The sequence below is a fragment of the Trichomycterus rosablanca genome, chromosome 14 (genome assembly GCF_030014385.1).
Source record: "Trichomycterus rosablanca isolate fTriRos1 chromosome 14, fTriRos1.hap1, whole genome shotgun sequence".
Lineage (NCBI taxonomy): Eukaryota > Metazoa > Chordata > Actinopteri > Siluriformes > Trichomycteridae > Trichomycterus > Trichomycterus rosablanca.
The window spans coordinates 34,376,388-34,394,893 of NC_086001.1; the positions used below are offsets into that span (position 1 = coordinate 34,376,388).

An 18,506-nucleotide genomic window follows, 5' to 3' on the forward strand; every position below is an offset into this window, starting at 1 on the left:
TGGCAGGAAAAGCAAAACAGCCCTAAAACGCCATTGAGCCACCACAACAATCTAGAGTGGGTGACTGTAAATGAATTCTGCAAAAGAATTCTAACACGTTTTTATTGTGCCTTGATTGTTTATGATGGTAATTTAACTGTCAGTATATTATTTTGTGTCCCTACTATCTACAGGTCAACAACCTCGTCTGTCATCTGTCCCTTTTGTTCTGAAAGCACTTTGACCTTCTCTGTAGTGGTATATGAGACAAAAGATGAAACAAAGTCCTTACAAACAACCAATAAAATGTCTTTTAAACTTTTAAGCGTAGTAAAGGAATCATCATGTTTTAAGTTGCTTTCCTTCTCCAGGACCTGATGATGTTACTGCAGTGCTCCATCACCTGACCCTTAATAAAACTAGGAGATTCATGTTCCAGGCTGGACTGTAATGATATATTTTTATTGGTGTGTTTTTTTCTTTACTCACTTTATGACTTGAATACCACAGAAGAGCACATTTTTATGAATAATTGATGCAGAAATGCAGATAAACAAGTTTGGAATTACTTTTTTCTTGCAGCTGTAGTTCTGTATAAGTGAGAATGTATGTGTACAGCTCCTATAGAAAATTATCTACCCTTTAAAATATACACATTTCCCAACAACATTCAAGGAAACCAGACTTCACCTAAAGCACTAAAGTAAACTTTACCTAAACCAGAGGCTCTAATCTCATGTCACCAAAAGTTTCTTCTAAATATTATTTTAAAAGAATAAGGCAAGATATTGTGGAAGGGAGTTCCAGAGTTTGTGAGCTGTGAAACAAAAAAACCTAACATGTGGGAATGCCAGAAGGATCTAAGAGAGTTAGGACAGTAAGGGTAAAGAACTGCACTAGATACTCCTGACAAAGTTGGAATTGCTAAATAAAACTAAGCTGTCACACTGGTTGCTGCTACAGTTTGGGCTAAAATGAGCTCCTGACACCATTATTAGACAATAGGTAGATTCTTTTTATAATGTGGGTATTTTCTAGACCCTGCCAAAATTGGTTCAAACAGTCAGATGTGTGCTAAACACCTTATGGAGTGAGATGGTGTTACTCAATCTCAAACTTATATTAGATCATTCCACATATTTAACTTTCAAAAGCTTGGTTTAAATAAACTCTAGTGGCCTTCACAGAGCCCTGACCTCAGCTCCACTGAACCATTCTGGAATGAACTGGAACATAACTGAGACTTTCTTGAGCAACGTCATTGACCACCCATAAAAATGCTCTTTTGACTGAAAGGGCACAAACTCACAAATGATCACATAATTATAATACCATTGTTTTTTAATGAGATGTCTAAAAAGCTCATGGTCAAGTGTCCAAATACTTTTGGCCACACACACATGCTTACACATTTACATGTTTTTGCTTCATGCATTATGCTGATATTATTTAGATTATTTGATGTATTTCTATGTCATTAATCATTTTTGTATGTTATTTTCGGATTTTTTATAATATTATACCATTGTTTAGATGCGCACTTAAACTTAAAGTGTAGACGATGTGACCGGTACCGGAAAACATGGTTTAGATGCACACAAAACCTTAAAGTGTAGACAATGTGATCAGTACCATGAAACAGGGTTTAGATGCACACTTAAACGTTTAGTGTAGACCCTGTGACCTGTACCGTAAAACGGGGTTTACAATAGTGTAGACAATGTGACCAGTACTGACCAGTACTGTAAAACAGGATTTAGATGTGCACTAAAACTTTTATTGTAGACCATGTGACCAGTACCGTAAAACAGGGTTTAGATGCTTACTAAAACTTTTAGTGTAGACCCTGTGACCTGTACCGTAAAACGGGGTTTAGATGCTTACTAAAACTTTTAGTGTAGACCATGTGACCTGTACCGTAAAACGGGGTTTAGATGCTTACTAAAACTTTTAGTGTAGACAATAGGCTTGTTCGAGATGAACTGTGCCTCGCCCTGGTGGTCAGCGAGAGCAGCCGGTTGCAGTTGGGGGAGGAGGTTAAAAGAAAGCTATCAAGTTGGACAGTCGCCACCTGCAACCCACGTGAGCTATGGCGGATCTCGCGGCGTTTGCGTTCTACGTGGCTGATGAAGTGGATGCAGTAGAAATCCCTCTGCTTTTGCGTAAAATCAAACTAAACATTCTTGATCATTGAGCAGGTTAAGCCCAGCGTATGTTTTCCAAATCCACAGTGGTGACTATAGATGACCATAAAGTGTCAAACTAAGTTTCTGTAAAATCTGTAAATAAATATATCATTCATTTATCTTGTAGATTGGTGAAAAAGAAAAGTTCTATTAAACATGTTATCAAACATATGTATGTTAATGAATAGATTTAAATATTAGTCTACAACAATTTAAATGAATAGACCTAAACTAAGTAGCCTATTTTTTAAGACTGTCTATTGAAACATTTCACATGAAAACGTGTGCATACATAATTCCAAATATACGGTTTGTTCAAGGTAGAATCAGTGAATATGATAAAGTAAATATACAGGACGATGGAACGCCTGCTGGGTATTACTGCCGGTCGCCCATGTAGTTTTCCGCTGCAGGGTCATCAGCCAGGAACCACTTATTCATTGACGTTTCGCTCCTTTAATACTGGAACATCTCCTGGTGGCGGAGTGGTGACAGGGACGTCTCCCTGACACCCCCTGCAGCTGATAGGTGTTACCTGCTGCGCTTGTTGTTGGGGTTAGTTGTTCTTTCCCCAGCACTTGTCTCTGCTCCTCAGCCAAAGCCAAAAGCTCCCCTTCTCAGCCTCCTCTGCTAGCTCTTTAGTTGCCTTCTTTAGGTTCCCTCCGGTCACTCCTGCATCCCTCATGAGGCGTATAGTTAACAGCCCCACATAGCCTCGGCATCCCACCTCTACTGGGTAGATGGTAGTGATCCAGCCAGCCTCCCGGCACTCAGCAGCATGCTCTGAGTACTTGGCCTTCTTGCGTTCTTGGGCAGCCTCCATCCCCTCCTCCGCTGGTATTGTGAGCTCAATAAGGAGCACGGCTTTTGCCTTGGTGGATCATACCACTATGTCAGGGCGGAGAGATGTAGCGATGATTTCGACCGGGAAATGGAGCTGCCTGTCGAGGTTGACTATCATGTTCCACTTCTGATCGGGAGAAAAGGGCCTAGGTGTTTCTTTCGGCTTGATGCTTTTTCTCCCCCCACCTTCCATAACAAAGCTGATGTGGTTGTGGTTTCTTGCTGGTAGTAGCCCTTTGCTGCCCTGCCGACACCCCTCTAGTACTTCAGCTAGCTTTCTCAGGACCTGGTCGTGGCGCCACCTGTAGCGTCCCTGAGAGAGCGCAATCTTACAGCCTGTCAATATGTGCTGGAGGCTTGCATTAGGGGTACTGCAGAGAGTGCAGCATTCTTCCCTCCCGAACCATTGGTGAAGATTCCGAGGACAGGGGAGCGTGTCATAGGTTGAGCGGATGAGGAAGCTAAGCCTTGCCTGCGGGATCTTCCACAGGTCTGCCCAGGTGATGTTTCGGTTGGCAACTCCCTCCCAGGTTGTCCAGCTTCCTTGTCGGCCCTGCGATACGGCCTTGATCTTATAGCGCTCTTCCTCCATTCTGGTCACCTCCGCCACCACCATCTCCTTCCTCTCTTTGCGGATGGCCTTGGACCAGAACCGTGGCGCATCTCCCCACCCTAGCCCTGCTCTTCCTGTCTGGACTCTGCCAACAATTTCTTGGTGTTGCAGGTGACTGACGGCTTGGTCGACCTCAAATTGGCCTCTGGCCTGTCAGAATCTTGGCTTTCGCGTTCCTTACAGTCTGGTCAGTGGACTCTCTCAACTCGAGCACAAGCCTGGTCTTTTCCTGCTTGTAGCCCAAACTGATAGATTGGAGGGGCAGCTGGAGGGTGTTCCTTCCAAAGAGGCCTGTTTCAGAGAGGCACCGTGGCAGCCCCAACCACTTTCGGATGAATGAGTTGGCTTTCCATCCATCTTACTTGCGGTGGATGAGGGGATCTCGCTCATTTTCAGTGGCCACATCACCCTCCTATAGAGCGTGAATTGGTAACACCAGACCTTGTATTTTCCTGGTAGTTGGCTTTGATCAATCTTTGACAGGTCTTCTGAAAGTTGTTCCACCACGGTTTTTCCCATCTGTTTGTCTGAAAGCTCTGCCGTGTACTGCCTCCCCAAGCTTTTAATGGGTAGTTTGCATAGGAGTGGGACTTTCTCTCCCCCTATGACGAAGCTGGTGCTGTCATTTTTAACTCCTCTTCTGAGAGACAGGCTCCATGATTTTGATGGACAATGTATATAAAAGTGTTCCAAAAATAATTAGATGGAAATTATAAAGTGCACTCAATCAGACCTTAATCATTATGGTTGTGTATATGGTAAATAGACTGCAATTATATTGTGTCAAAGTGGCTTAAAGTCCAAACTGTCTACATAATTATTTTGTCTACGTAAGGACTGTGACGGGGCGAACCCCGTGGGTAGTGTCGGGCGATTGGTCTGGGACCAGGAATAAAAGTTGAGAACTCAGGTTTACTTCCTTTGTCCGCCTTCTTTATTTACACACATACAAGCCCGGAGTGGCTAATCGGGAGATTCGGGAGGATTCCCGATGGGCCGGCTCATGTCCATCTCGAGTTTGGGCCGGTTGGATGGGAAACATAATTTTGACACTTATCTGTCACTTATCTAATCTTCTTTTTGCATTTAATTCTCCATTCATCTGACAGCGCAGCCCTACATCGCAGTAGATGGGTTCTACCATCTGAGGGAATTCTCCCCTCCCAGATGTTTAAGTTGGTTTGGCCCACGATACGTCTTTTCTGGAGCACCGGTAAAAGTAAAAATATCAACAGAACAGCGCAAACCATCAGTCGGTGGTGATGGAGGGCAGGAAGAGGCCAGGTGGAGCCGAAAAGGCCAGGTTAAAAAAAAGAAAGGCGTTGGAAGAAGATGCTGCCAAACTAACAGACCTGTTTTCCAGAGGACAGACCCCAGTTGCAGCCGGTAAAGAGAGATATGGAAATAATTTTGTATTGTCACTGTAAGGCTATTGCACAACATTTGCAATGTCAACTTAGCGTAGTTTATTTTGTAGAACCCAATGCACACCATTAACCAGAAATATCCAGTTTGAAGCTGAAAATAATTAACTTAATTTGAAGTGTAATATATTAAATAGCCTAACTCATTAATGGAATGTTTTCGTTCCAACGCTACTGTACTGAGGATAGTATAACAGAGTTATTTAAACTAAGATAGTTATTTGTAATGTAAAATATAACGTAGAGAATATACATGATATATGTTAAATTGTTCAGACATTTAGAAAGATGTCAGCACGATAGCCTAATTTATTTTAACAAATGGAGACAAATAGCCTAAATCACTATCAATTTTACACCATCATAATATAGGCTAAATTGTAAAAGAAAAAAAAAAAAAACTTCAAGCATGTTATGTTATTCAGCAAAATAGGCTAACCCTTAATGAAATGTTGTTTGTTTAGCCTCAGAGCAGCAGATAAGCCATGTCTTATGTCTATAGCCTACTAAATATGCGTGTAGTGAAGCTATTTAAGAGTGTAAACCTAACAATAGAGCACCTCTCTGTGGGGAAGACAAATGCAATTTTAATTTGAAATTATTTTTATTTCAACTTATTGCTCCTGTACAAATGTAAATACGTTTTCATCTTTATTACATTTTTTTACCTTTTAAATCTTTATCTGATTTAAATGTGAATTAAACATGTTTAAGTGAAGTGTTTTCTGTTAACTTTCCAACATATACCTGAACTTATACCCAATAAAAAGGCATTGTAAGAGCTAGCTGCTGTTTCATTTATTCAAATTGCTCCTCCATGGGTTTGGGCATGAAACTCCCGGGCTGAAAAAGGGGCCCAACTCCGGCCCTGCACACATATAAACACGACGCTATTTACAAATGTACAACTGGACAAAACAAAACGAAAAGTTCACAAACATAAACTAACACTCTGACAATTTTCACTCACAACTCACATGACTACAAAGTCACACACACTGTTGTGGTCTCCTTCTACAATGGTAGACTGAACCCCCTATTGTCTACCTGTGTGTCCTATATATTTATAGGGTACCTAGGTAACAATATACACACATTACACTGCTAAACATTAGTAAATACATCAATATCCACACTTATATTAAATCACATGGATGGCCATGGTACTTACACCTACATACAATTATTTACATTTCATTTAAGTGCACTTTACTCTCTCTTCCTGGTCTTTCTCCCCCTTCCTGGTCTTTCTCCCCCCTTAACAGAGGATGGTGTTACCCAGGTAAGTTAAACATCAACATATGTCATCGTGATGGGTAAGTTACCGTTACTTCATCACAAGGACTTAATCACATTTACCTTTCTTTAGGCGTGTTCCAAAAATACAACATTTTGTAGATGTTGTCCCCCTCTCATTTCAGACTCTCCAAAGGACAAGTGGAGGTACATAAAGTATGTGGAAGCCACATAATCATCCAGATGGTTTTAATGTTATTATGATACCCTTCTTTTCTCTCACTTACTATTTAGGATCTTATAAACACCCTTGGCCCCGTCTATATGAATCCACAGCAGACAAAATTGCCACTGACAAAGAGTGTCCTAGCCTGTCTATGGACACTGTCAAACCAGGAGTCATATAGGGGTATTTCAGACCGATTCAATATCACAAAATCCACTCTTGCCAAACATCTCCATGAGTTTTGTACTCTGGTAAATACGCACATGGCACACCACATTTCCTGGCCTTTAGGACAAACCCTGCACAATTCTTTGTTAGGCTTTCAAGCAGCTGGATTTCCAAACACTATTTGTGCAGTAGATGGATGCCACATTCATATTCAGAAGCCACACTGTGACAACCCCCTGGCATATTTTAATAGGAAACAGTTCTATTCTATTGTTCTCACTGGATTTTGTGACAGTCGCCGGCGGATCACCCACATCAGCGTGGGTCATCCTGGTAGCGGGCATGATGCCAGAGCCTTTCGCCTCACAGAGGTTGCTCATCTTTTGGAAGAAGATCCCCTGTCCCTGGTCCCACAAGGGATGTATATAATTGGGGATTCAGCCTACCCTCTATTGCCCCAACTGATGAGGCCTTACAGAGACAATGGGCACTTGACAGCTAGGCAGAAGCGCTTTAATAGAAAACTAAACACTGCCCGCGTGGTCATTGAGCATGCATTTGGCATTCTAAAGGCAAAGTTTAGGAGACTCCAATGCCTGCACATGAGGAATGTCCAATCCATCAGCTCAGCAGTGTCAGCTTGTTGCATTCTACACAATGTTTGCTTGGAGCCAGGAGACCAAGGTGATGATGTGCAGGATGAAGAGGATGATGAACAGCATTCACTTCAACCTCACAACCAAGATGCAGTTCATTATAGAGACATGATTTGTTCACATATCTAAATATTCATCGCCATATTTTTCTTTTTCATTTACCCCACTTTTCTTTTTACTTTTGTGAGCTGGTGGGAATTATACCACAGGGTGATGTGAAGCACTTTTTATCCACCATAAAATGTAGCATAGATGTTACACACTTCTATTATGGCTAGACTAATAGACATTTAGGTCATTCAATTTTTAAGTGCCTCTCCATCATCAAGACTCCTGCTGTGCCTCCACGTGGCAGCTCATGGAAACTGGGTGACTAGCACCCAGGCTAATTCAGCAGGGGATCTCGGAGTACCAGTGGTCCCCAGAGGTGCAGTCACATTAATTTGGATTGTGACCAGCCAACCACTGCCCTGTTGTGGGGACAAAGATTTGTGGTGAATATTTAAATGCAATGCATTATTTTATGTTATGAGGTTGCAAGAAAAATGCAGTTAGTCTGCAAAATAATTTATTGTGTTGGAGCATTGCTTTCCAGTAGCTTGACAATAGTTTCTTGTTGTCTTGAAATATCTTTTAATTGTTCAACAATTTGTCCAAGGTACGTTAACATTTTTTTTTCAAAGCCTCTTCTCCTCCTCTCTTTCAGCCTCCTCCACCTTTCCAGGTCTGGCCGCACCAGGGACTCCAGTGCAACAGTCCTTCTTTCTGCATGGGCCTCATAGGTCTCATAAAAAGAAGGTTGACTGGTTGACCTTCTCCTGCTTGTTGCCCGGTTCTCTGTGCTAGCCGAAGGACCAGGCTGCTCCTCACTGACAGGACTGTTAGGTTGTGCATGAGAGGGGCAAGGCTGCTCCCTTTCAGTGGATAAGGGCAGGTTGGACGAGGTCTTGTCTGGGAATAAACTTGTTGAGTAGAGAGTGCCTGGTGGTGCACTACCTACCCCTGATGTCCCAAACAGGTCTTCCATTTGCTGTTAAAGAAAAAGAGTTTATTAGTTGGTAAATGTTTTAAGGTTTTGCTGTGACTTGCTTTGATTCATTTTTATCCACTAATATTATACAGTACTTATATTATTATTTTATACTTATTATTACTTATATTATATTTAAATATACATCAGGACATAAGGTTTGGACACAACTCAAGGAATGCTCATAAGTGAAATGTTGGTAGTAAAATAAGTGTCTAAGACTTCTTGTAAAATTAATCATATACTTACTGTGTAATATTCCCAGGTGACTTTTGCCTCACCAGTTGCCCGGCGTCGGTCTTTGGCCCTCTTGTATGTGGTAAGCATGTTTCCCAGCTTTTTTCGTATTTTTTCAGCTGACAAATTGTAACCTTTTAGTTGAAATTCTTGGTGTAGTTTTTTGTATTCCCTGCAGTTCTTATTTGAGTCATTGTGTTAGCGAAATACTCTTTATCTGCAAAAGTATATCAAAGTAAATAAAGTATTCCTAAAACCATTACAGTTGTATCATGCATTTTTTGTTTACTCACCATGCTTCAGCCTTTCTGCAACAGTTTTTGGTACACATAGGGTGATATTCCCTTGGCTGTCCTTTAAATTGATGAGGACGTTGTCCATGTTGTGACATTATAGCACATGTAACATGAAACAATGGCCTTATATACCAAAAGGATTAATGGATAAATAGTGCACACCTGTTCCAAAGGTGTAGATCGTTATTCCAATGAATTTGTATTGGTGCCAATATGCCAAATTGCCTCTCAAAACACATCTTTCCATTAAGTATTAATTGCTTTTTAGATTTAGTGAGTGGTCTTTAGCCTACACAAAATGAACACATTTCAATTAGCGGTGAATGCCATTGTGCAGCCGTGGTGTGTATAGACTGCAGTTTAAAAAAAAGTGAATATATTTATAAATTATCCGCATTAGTGATGAAATTAGTTTGATAATTGCTGGGAGAAAAAACTAACCTTTTATGACTAAACACAACATGCAACGGGGAAATATTGGATGTTACCATGGCATGCGAAAGTTTGGGCACCCCTGGTCGAAATTACTGTTACTGTAAACAGTTAAGCAAGTTGAAGATGAAATGATCTCCAAAAGGCATAAAGTTAAAGATGAAACACACTTTTCAACATTTTAAGCAATATCAGTGTATTATTTATTAATTTATTTCACTATTTTAGAGTGGAAAAAAGGAAAGGAGTATGTTGCAAAAGTATGGGTCCTAGGAGATTTGAGCACTCAGATAACTTTAATCAAGGTCTCAGACCTTAATTAGCCTGTTAGGGTTATGGCTTGTTCACAACTGGAAAAAAGCATTTTGAAATGTAATTAAGAAATGGCAGTTTCTTAATAACCCAGTTTTACCATGGCCCTCACAGTCCCCTGATCCGAACATCATTAAAAATCTGTAGATGGATCTCAAAAGAGCAGTGCATGCAAGATGGCCCAGGAATATCACATAACTGGAAGATTTTGCAAGGAAGAATGGATGAAAATCCCTCAAACAAGAATTGAAAGACTCTGCTGTGATACTTGCCAAAGGGGGTGCTACTAGGTACTAACCATGCAGGGTACCCAAACTTTTGCTTTGGGCCCTTTTCATATTTTTGCTATTTTGAAAATTGATAATTTTATCTTCAACTTGCTTAACTGTTCACAGTAACAGTAATTGTGACCGGGGTGCCCAAATGTTCGCACACCACTGTATTTTATAGATGCATTGTTATACTAAAACGGTATACTTCAGTACGCTTACCGATGTGCCCAGTATGAATCACTAATGAATAATGTGGTTAATATGTACATTTGTACAATTGTGTAGAAGTTTGTGCTTCTTCAAGCACTGACAAATCAGTTATTTAGGCATTGATGATGAATAGTGGCTGTGGTTTATTGAAGATGAATCTCTTAACACAATCATCTTCTGAACAAGATTGTTTTGTTCTTCCAGAACAGCTTATCTTCTGGCCTTGGTTCTTGTAAAGAAACATGACACCATGCTCATCCACACAGCTTTATTTATGTAGCATATTTTAAAATGTTTACAAAGTTTACAGAGAAGAATGAAAAATAAATCAAAGTGTAATAGTGATAGTGGTATTAAAACAGTTAAGATATAAAATATTAAAGCAATTTAGATTGCTTTATATTAATAAAATTAGAAGACAAGAACCATCAGAAGTTCTAGAAAAACATCAAGATAAAAATATCTGTTACATTAAAGAAATATCAGGTAGCCTACTCGAGTCTTTTCATGATATGGAATGATAATTATAAAATATGTTGCAATTTGTACGAAAATAAACTGTCATGCTACTAGAAAGCATGATAGTATTTCGCACATATCAGGTCTTTAAGACAAATAAACTGAGATTCACATTTTAGAATGAAACGAAACAACCGCCAGAGGATTCAGCGGAGCTTCTAACCAATGAGGATTAAGCTCTGTCGTCATCAAGCCGTGTCTCAGGCAGCGCAGCCCGTGGAGAGTAGGCTTGTTCGACGTAACCCGGCGCTGTGCAGACCGATCGCCGCCTGGCTCGGTACGGTGCATGCCGGTTAGTTGTTTTTGTCCGACTTGCGTCGGCGCCACTGGCGCGTCACGATGACAGACTGGTTATAATCTCGTGAGAGCGGGGCGGCTTCAGGCGGCGGAACCGGTCGCTGCAGTTGCTCTCCACGGGCTGCGCTGCCTGAGAGACAGCTTGATGACGACAGAGCTTAATCCTCATTGGTTAGAAGCTCCGCTGAATCCTCTGGCGGTTGTTTCGTTTCATTCTAAAATGTGAATCTCAGTTTATTTGTCTTAAAGACCTGATATGTGCGAAATACTATCATGCTTTCTAGTAGCATGACAGTTTATTTTCGTACAAATTTCAACATATTTTATAATTATCATTCCATATCATGAAAAGACTCGAGTAAGCTACCTGATATTTCTTTAATGTAACAGATCTTTTTATCTTGATGTTTTTCTAGAACTTCTGATGGTTCTTGTCTTCTAATTTTATTAATATAAGGCAATCTAAATTGCTTTAATATTTTATATCTTAACTGTTTTAATACCACGATCACTATTACACTTTGATTTATTTTTCATTCTTCTCTGTAAACTTTGTAAACATTTTAAAATATGCTACATAAATAAAAATGTGTGGATGAGCATGGTGTCATGTTTCTTTACAAGAACCAAGGCCAGAAGATAAGCTGTTCTGGAAGAACAAAACAATCTTGTTCAGATGATGATTGTGTTAAGAGATTCATCTTCAATAAACCACAGCCACTATTCATCATCAATGCCTAAATAACTGATTTGTCAGTGCTCGAAGAAGCACAAACTTCTACACGATTGTACAATGTACTTATTAACCACATTATTCATTAGTGACTCATACTGGGCACATCGGTGAGCATACTGAAGTTTACTGTTTAACAATGCATCTATAAAATACAGTGGCATGCGAACATTTGGGCACCCCGGTCAAAATTACTGTTACTGTGAACAGTTAAGCAAGTTAAAGATAAAATTATCTCCAAAAGGCATAAAGTTAAAGATGACACAAAAACATTTTTTTTATTATGTCTCTATAATGAATTGCATCTTGGTTGTGAGGTTGTAGTGAATGCTGTTCATCCTCCTCTTTATCCTGCACATCATCACCATGGTCTCCTGGCTCCAAGCAAACACTGTGTAGAATGCAACAGACACTGCTGAGCTGATGGACTGGACATTCCTCATGTGCAGGCATCGGAGTCTCCTAAACTTTGCCGAAGGCATGCTCAATGACCACACGGCCAGTGTTTAGTTTTCTATTAAAGCGCTTCTGCCTAGCTGTCAAGTGCCCATTGTCTCTGTAAGGCCTCATCAGTTGGGGCAATAGAGGGTAGGCTAAATCCCCAATTATATACATCCCTTGTGGGACCAGGGACAGACAGGGGATCTTCTTCTAAAAGACAAGCAACCTCTGTGAGGCGAAAGGCTTTGGCATCATGCCAGCTACCAGGATGACCCACGCTGATGTGGGTGAACTGCCGGTGACTGTCACAAAATCCAGTGAGAATGATAGAATAGAACTGTTTTCTGTTAAAATATGCCAGGGGGTTGTCGCAGTGTGGCTTCTGAATATGAATGTGGCATCTATCTACTGCACAGATAGTGTTTGTAAATCCAGCTGCTTGAAAGCCTAACAAAGAATTGTGCAGGGTTTGTCCTAAAGGCCAGGAAATGTGGTGTGCCATGTGAGTACAAAACTCATGGAGATGTTTGGCAAGAGTGGATTTTGTGATATTGAATCTGTCTGAAATACCCCTATATATATGACTCCTGGTTCGAGACAGGCTAGGACACTCTTTGTCAGTGGCAATTTTGTCTGCTGTGGATTCATATAGACGGGGCCAATGGTGCTTATAAGATCCTACATAGTAAGTGAGAGAAAAGAAGGTTATCATATCGTACCTGCACTTGTCCTTTGGAGAGTCTGAAATGACCTCTAAATTCTGAAAGACTATAGAGGGGGACAACATCCTCTACAAAATGTTGTATTTTTGGAACAAGCCTAAAGAAGGGTAAATGTGATTAAGTCCTTACGTAGACAATATAATTAGACAGTTTGGATAATTAAGCCACTTTGACACAATATAATTGCAGTCTATTTACCATATACACAACCATAATGATTAAGGTCTGATTGAGTGCACTTTATCATTTCCATTTAATTATTTCTTGAACACTTTTATATACATTGTTTATCATATTCACTAATTCTACCTTGAACAAACCGTATATTTGGAATTATGTATTCACACGTTTTCATGTGAAATGTCTCAATAGACAGTCTTGAAAAATAGGCTACATAGTTTAGGTCTATTCATTTAAATTGTTGTAGACAAATATTTAAATCTATTCAATAACATAAATATGTGTTTGATAACATGCTTGTTAGAACTTTTCTTTTTCACCAATCTACAAGATAAATGAATGATGAGTAAAACTATATTTATTTACAGATTACGGAAACTTAGTTTGACACTTTAAACCCAGCGTTTGTTTTCCAAATCCATAGTGGTGAATATAGCTGACCATCATCTATATTCACCACTATGGATTTGGAAAACAAACGCTGGGTTTAACCTGCTCAGTGATCAAGAATGTTTAGTTCGATTTCACGCAAAAGCAGAGCGATTTCTACTGCATCCACTTCATCAGCCACGAAGAAGGCAAACGCCGCGAGATCCGCTGTAGCTCACGTGGGTTGCAGGTGGCGACTGTCCGACTTGACGGCTTTCTTTTAACCTCCTCCCCCAACTGCAACCGGCAGCTCTCACTGACCACCAAGGCGAGGCGCAGTTCATCTCGAACAAGCCTATTGACTGATCAATCAGCTGCAGTTCATCAGCTTGGTTCACGTTAAACAGTTAGTTGCAGATTGGAGCAGCATTTCTTCCATAATGAAAGATAATTCAGTCTTGTCTTTACAAAGAAACACTTTCACAAAGCGTTCACTGGAACAAAAAAAAAGGACCAAGAAGCTTGGACCGGATCGTCCCAATTTACAAATTCAGCAACAGGCAAGTGATCGAGGACGAGACTACACCCGAGCCTTTTCCAGCTCTTGTTATGACAAACAGAATTGGCTAGCTGGATGCAACGTAAGTAATGCCTTTTACTGCTTTCCCTGTTTGCTATTTCAAAGTCCTTGCACGGAGGCGTTGTGGATAACGACCGGGGTACGAGATTTAAAACATCTTTCAGAAAAATGCAAACGGCACAAAAACAGCCGCAGCCATCTAGACAATGCTATGAAGCTAAGTTTTTTTGGGAAACTTAGCATTGCTCAACAGCTAGATGAAGGTTACAGGATTGCTGTTAGAAGGCACAATGAAGAGGTGACAAAAAATCGGCACATCCTGTCTAGAATAATAGACTGTGTGAAATTTTGTGGAGCCTTTGAGCTGGCCTTGCGTGGCCATGATGAAAGTAAGAGCTCAGATAATCCCGGAATTTTTCGAGGGTTGGTGGATTTTGTTGCTTCTCTTGATGGAGTGCTGAAAGAGCACATTGAGAATGCCACTGTGTTTAAGGGAACTTCAAAAACTGTGCAGAATGAGCTACTGGACTGTATGTTGTCTGTTCTGAAGGAACATATAATCAAAGAAGCCCAGGGCAGCGATTTTCTTTCAATCCAGGCAGATGAGACAATGGATATTGCCACGCAGTGCCAGCTTGTTCTTGTACTACGCTATATTGATGCTAAAAACAATGTGCAGGAAAGATTTTTTGAGTTCATCCCTTTGCAGTCGGCCACTGCTGATTCCATTGCTACAGCCCTAAAAGAACGTCTTGCAACTATCCTTCCTGAGAATCAAAAGGGTAAGCTCATCTGCCAGGCATATGATGGAGCCAGCGTGATGAGGGGTGCCACTGCAGGTGTTCAGAAGAAGATACAAGACATGTACCCAAATGCACACTACATCCACTGCTACGCACATCAGCTCAATCTGATAATGCAGCAGGCTACTTCTCACATAACCAAAGTGAGAATTTTTTTTTCTAACCTTGGTGGATTTGCCAGGTTTTTTTCCAGATCACCCAAGCGCACAAGTTTTCTTGATAAAGTTGTGGCGCACAGACTACCAGCATCCAGCAATATCAGATGGAACTTTCACAGCCGTACCATCAATACTGTGTTTGAACACAGAGAGGACCTCATTCGCTGTTTTGAAAGCATACGAGACTCTGGTGACTTTGACCCCATTACTGTCAGAGAGGCAGGTGCGTTTGCCATGTTACTGGAGGATCAGGATTTTAAGTTCTTTCTGCAGCTTTTTCACCATATCATGCCTCATGTGGACCTCCTCTATTCCAAACTCCAGAAGAAGGTCATAGATTCAGTTTATATCAAGGAGAGCATTCAGCAGTTCCAGCAGGACATTCAAAAGATCAGGTAATAGTTGTACATTTTCCTCTTTTGTTTATTAGTATTATTGTTATTATTATTGTTATTGTAATTTTTTTCCTTTGCAGAAATTCTCTCCATTCTATGGTTGGACAAAGCAGTGAAGGTAGCGGTCAGCCAGTAAAGAAGCGTTGGACACTCAGTGTAGAAGACCATGAAAGGATTGCTGCAGAGGTGAGTTGTGGAAGTCACAGTCCAATTAGATTTGTTTAGAGCTGTTTCTATGCTATGCATGAATGATCAGTGTATGTTGGTGTAATGCTTGTCAGCAATATATGTTATTATTCTTGCTGTACTGCAATATATGGGTAATATGGAATAAAACAAATTCTCATAACATTTGGTTCCTGAATTTTCTATAAACCTGTCCCACAAAAATTCTGTTCCAAAAATGCTTTAACACATTTTAACACATTTTGTCTTGAAAATGGCAGCAAACTCATTTCTATGACTTGATCTATGACTAAATTTCAACAGTGATAGAAAAATAACTATTTAGATGTGAAATAAATAAATTATGATCACTTCATAATTTTCATGTTTATCCTTCTCTAGGTCTGTGATATCATACACACCAGTGAGCGCTTTTCCTTCACAAACCACCTTGTTAGTGCCACACTCTTGCAGGGGGACAGGTTTGAACAATACAAGACATCATTTCCTGAAGATGCACTGAGCAACACCTTAAAAGCCTATCCAGTGCTCAATCAAGGTAAGCTGAAGACATAGCTTAGTCTTATCTACAGCAGGGAAGAGTTCAAAGCCTGTTGTGGTGCTGTGGGCCTATTCCAGATGTTTATGGAAAATAATCTTGAAGAAGTATTTTCAGAGACTCTTCAGAGTCACTCTCCTGAAGATCCTCATCACCACACCCATGACCACAGCAGAAGCTGAAAGGTGCTTCTCAACCTTGAAAAGAATTAAAACTTTTCTGAGAAACTCTATGACCCAGGACAGGCTGAATGCATTGGCCATGTTGTCAATAGAGAAGAGACTAGTGACTGAGATTACTGACTTTAACCATAATTTCATTGAGAAATTTGCAAGACAGAAGGAAAGGAGGGCAAAATTCATGTTTAAATAGTGCTACTTTTAAAGGCTTGTTTTTTTATTGTTTTGTTTTTAATTTGTTGTTTTGTTTGCGCCCCCCCCTCAATTTTTTTAGCACCAGCCGCCACTGGTCACTGCTTTCTTCATTTCCTTTGAGTTCATTATGGTCACTAGTGACAAAAGTTTTGCATTAGGCATCAGTTCCTTCACAAAATCTTTAAATGGTCCTTGTTTAATGACACAGAATAGCTGGAGACCTTGAACCACACACTTTATGACAGCTTTGTTAATAGACCTCTGAGACAGTCCATGTGTTCACTAATTTGGTCTGTCTGCTAGTGGAGAGAGTCTCCGAAACTCTTTTTCTCAGCTCATGTCAGCTCATATTTTTAAAGGTGGTGTACGGTAAAGCATTTACCAATATATAATGTTCCCCTTTGTGCATGTTTTCACAAAGTGCACAACAGTACAGGTACATTGCCCCGTCCCAACTTTTTGGAATGTATATGTATATTAACAGTTGAAATGAAGTTGACCAGAGAAAACATGAAATATCTTGAGTTTATATTTGCAGTGGAATAAGAGTCAGTGTAAATATAAGAAACTCTGTGTCTGTTTTATTTGCATTTTCTATACTGCCCCAACTTGTTGTACATTCAAGTCAAAGATAAATCACAATAACCTATAACCAGAGCCGATTTACCCTGCCTGTGGACCCAGGGGCTACGGCTGGTTGTGGGCCCCCATGTATAGTTTTCATAAAATCAGTACAAAACGCAAGACAACAGTTCAGTGGCGTAACTAGAAGCTCATGGGCCCCAGTGCAAAAAATAATTTCGGGCCCCCCTGCAGTCAACGTTGTGGTTTACAACGGAGTAGTTCCCAAATTGCGTCAGATGGTTGCGATTGGGGATTCCCTTGTGCATATTTTGTGTACCGCCCACACCCTGGAAAACGCCATGTCAGCTGATCGCATGGTTCCGTACTGTCTGACATTTACTCTCTCCATTGTAAAGTTACTAAGCTTCTATTTACAGAAAGGGGGTGCAAAAACAACAAAACAACTGAAGAACACAGTGAACTGAATACATCCCAAGTTGCAATACCCCCACCCCTTACAGTTGTGACAGTATACAGTCTAAGCAATTACAGGTTAGGGGCCTTGCTCAAAGGCCCAACAGTTGCAACCTGGCAGAAGTGAGGCTTGAACCAGCAACCCTCTGATCACTAGTCTAGTATCTTAACCACTAGGCTACAGCTGCCCTTAAACGCTGACATTTCCATTTCTTAAGGTGAGCACAAGAGGCACTTCATCTGGTACGATGAATCTTTCTCTCCAACATAAAAAAAAGAATTTCTTTTAAATAGGCCAAGGGTGTTGTTTATTGTCAACTTGTCGTAAAGTGGAATAATGATGCTTGTATCTGACATGTCTAACTTTGTTGGATCTGGACTGAACTTGTTTGTACCTGCGCATTAATGTGCTTAACCAACGATCTAATTTACACCAGTTTGCAGTTTGTCACACATCTTACATCATTTAGCTTAAAAAAACTTGCCGTTTTATTTTTCGAGTGAAGAATCTGCGTAAGGCAAATGTATCGGAGTAAAAGTAAAAGTTGCCGAAAATGTTTATACTCCAGTAAAGTACAAATACTCAAAAAAAAACTTACTATACACCACTGAGTGTAGAATTATGTTCAAAGATCTAAAGAGAATTGATTAACTGGCCGGTTAGCTCAGTTGGTTAGAGCGTGATGCTAATAACGCCAAGGTCGCGGGTTCGATCCCCGTACTGGCCACACCCACTTTAATGATTAAGTGTAGCATGGCTGAGAGAGAGTCAGGTGAGCATGTGCTGCATATCAGGACTTTCAAATCTGAGTAATTTAATCAATGAAAGTAAAAATACCACCCTGTTCTTCTGCCATCTTTAATTATGGCTTCATTTCACCTAATGAACATGGCATGATCTTTATAAATGCTTAAAATCAATTTAATCAATGGCAAAATAAATAAATAAATTAAGAGAACTGCTGTGTAATTTAGTGAATTCTTGTACTGCACTTGGCAGAAGACTAAAAGAAATGTGTAGAATAAAAGTATTAGGAAAGTATGAGGTTAAAA

At 40.2% G+C, this 18,506-nt stretch overlaps 1 protein-coding gene and 1 non-coding gene across 2 annotated transcripts; one reads left to right on the plus strand and one right to left on the minus strand.

Annotated features, from left to right (window-relative positions):
- Positions 1 to 7,899: 7,899 nt before the first annotated feature.
- LOC134326320 (uncharacterized) lies at positions 7,900 to 8,694 on the minus strand. Its single transcript, XM_063008467.1, has 2 exons — positions 8,611 to 8,694; positions 7,900 to 8,361 (listed from the first exon to the last, which is right to left on the minus strand). The coding sequence occupies exons 1-2, from the start codon at positions 8,686 to 8,688 to the stop codon at positions 7,900 to 7,902; spliced, it is 540 nt and encodes a 179-aa protein (XP_062864537.1). The 5' UTR covers positions 8,689 to 8,694.
- Positions 8,695 to 18,107: 9,413 nt separating this feature from the next.
- Positions 18,108 to 18,181, plus strand: trnai-aau (transfer RNA isoleucine (anticodon AAU)). Its single transcript has one exon. It is a non-coding gene; the product is annotated as a tRNA-Ile (tRNA).
- The last annotated feature ends 325 nt before the right edge of the window (positions 18,182 to 18,506 follow it).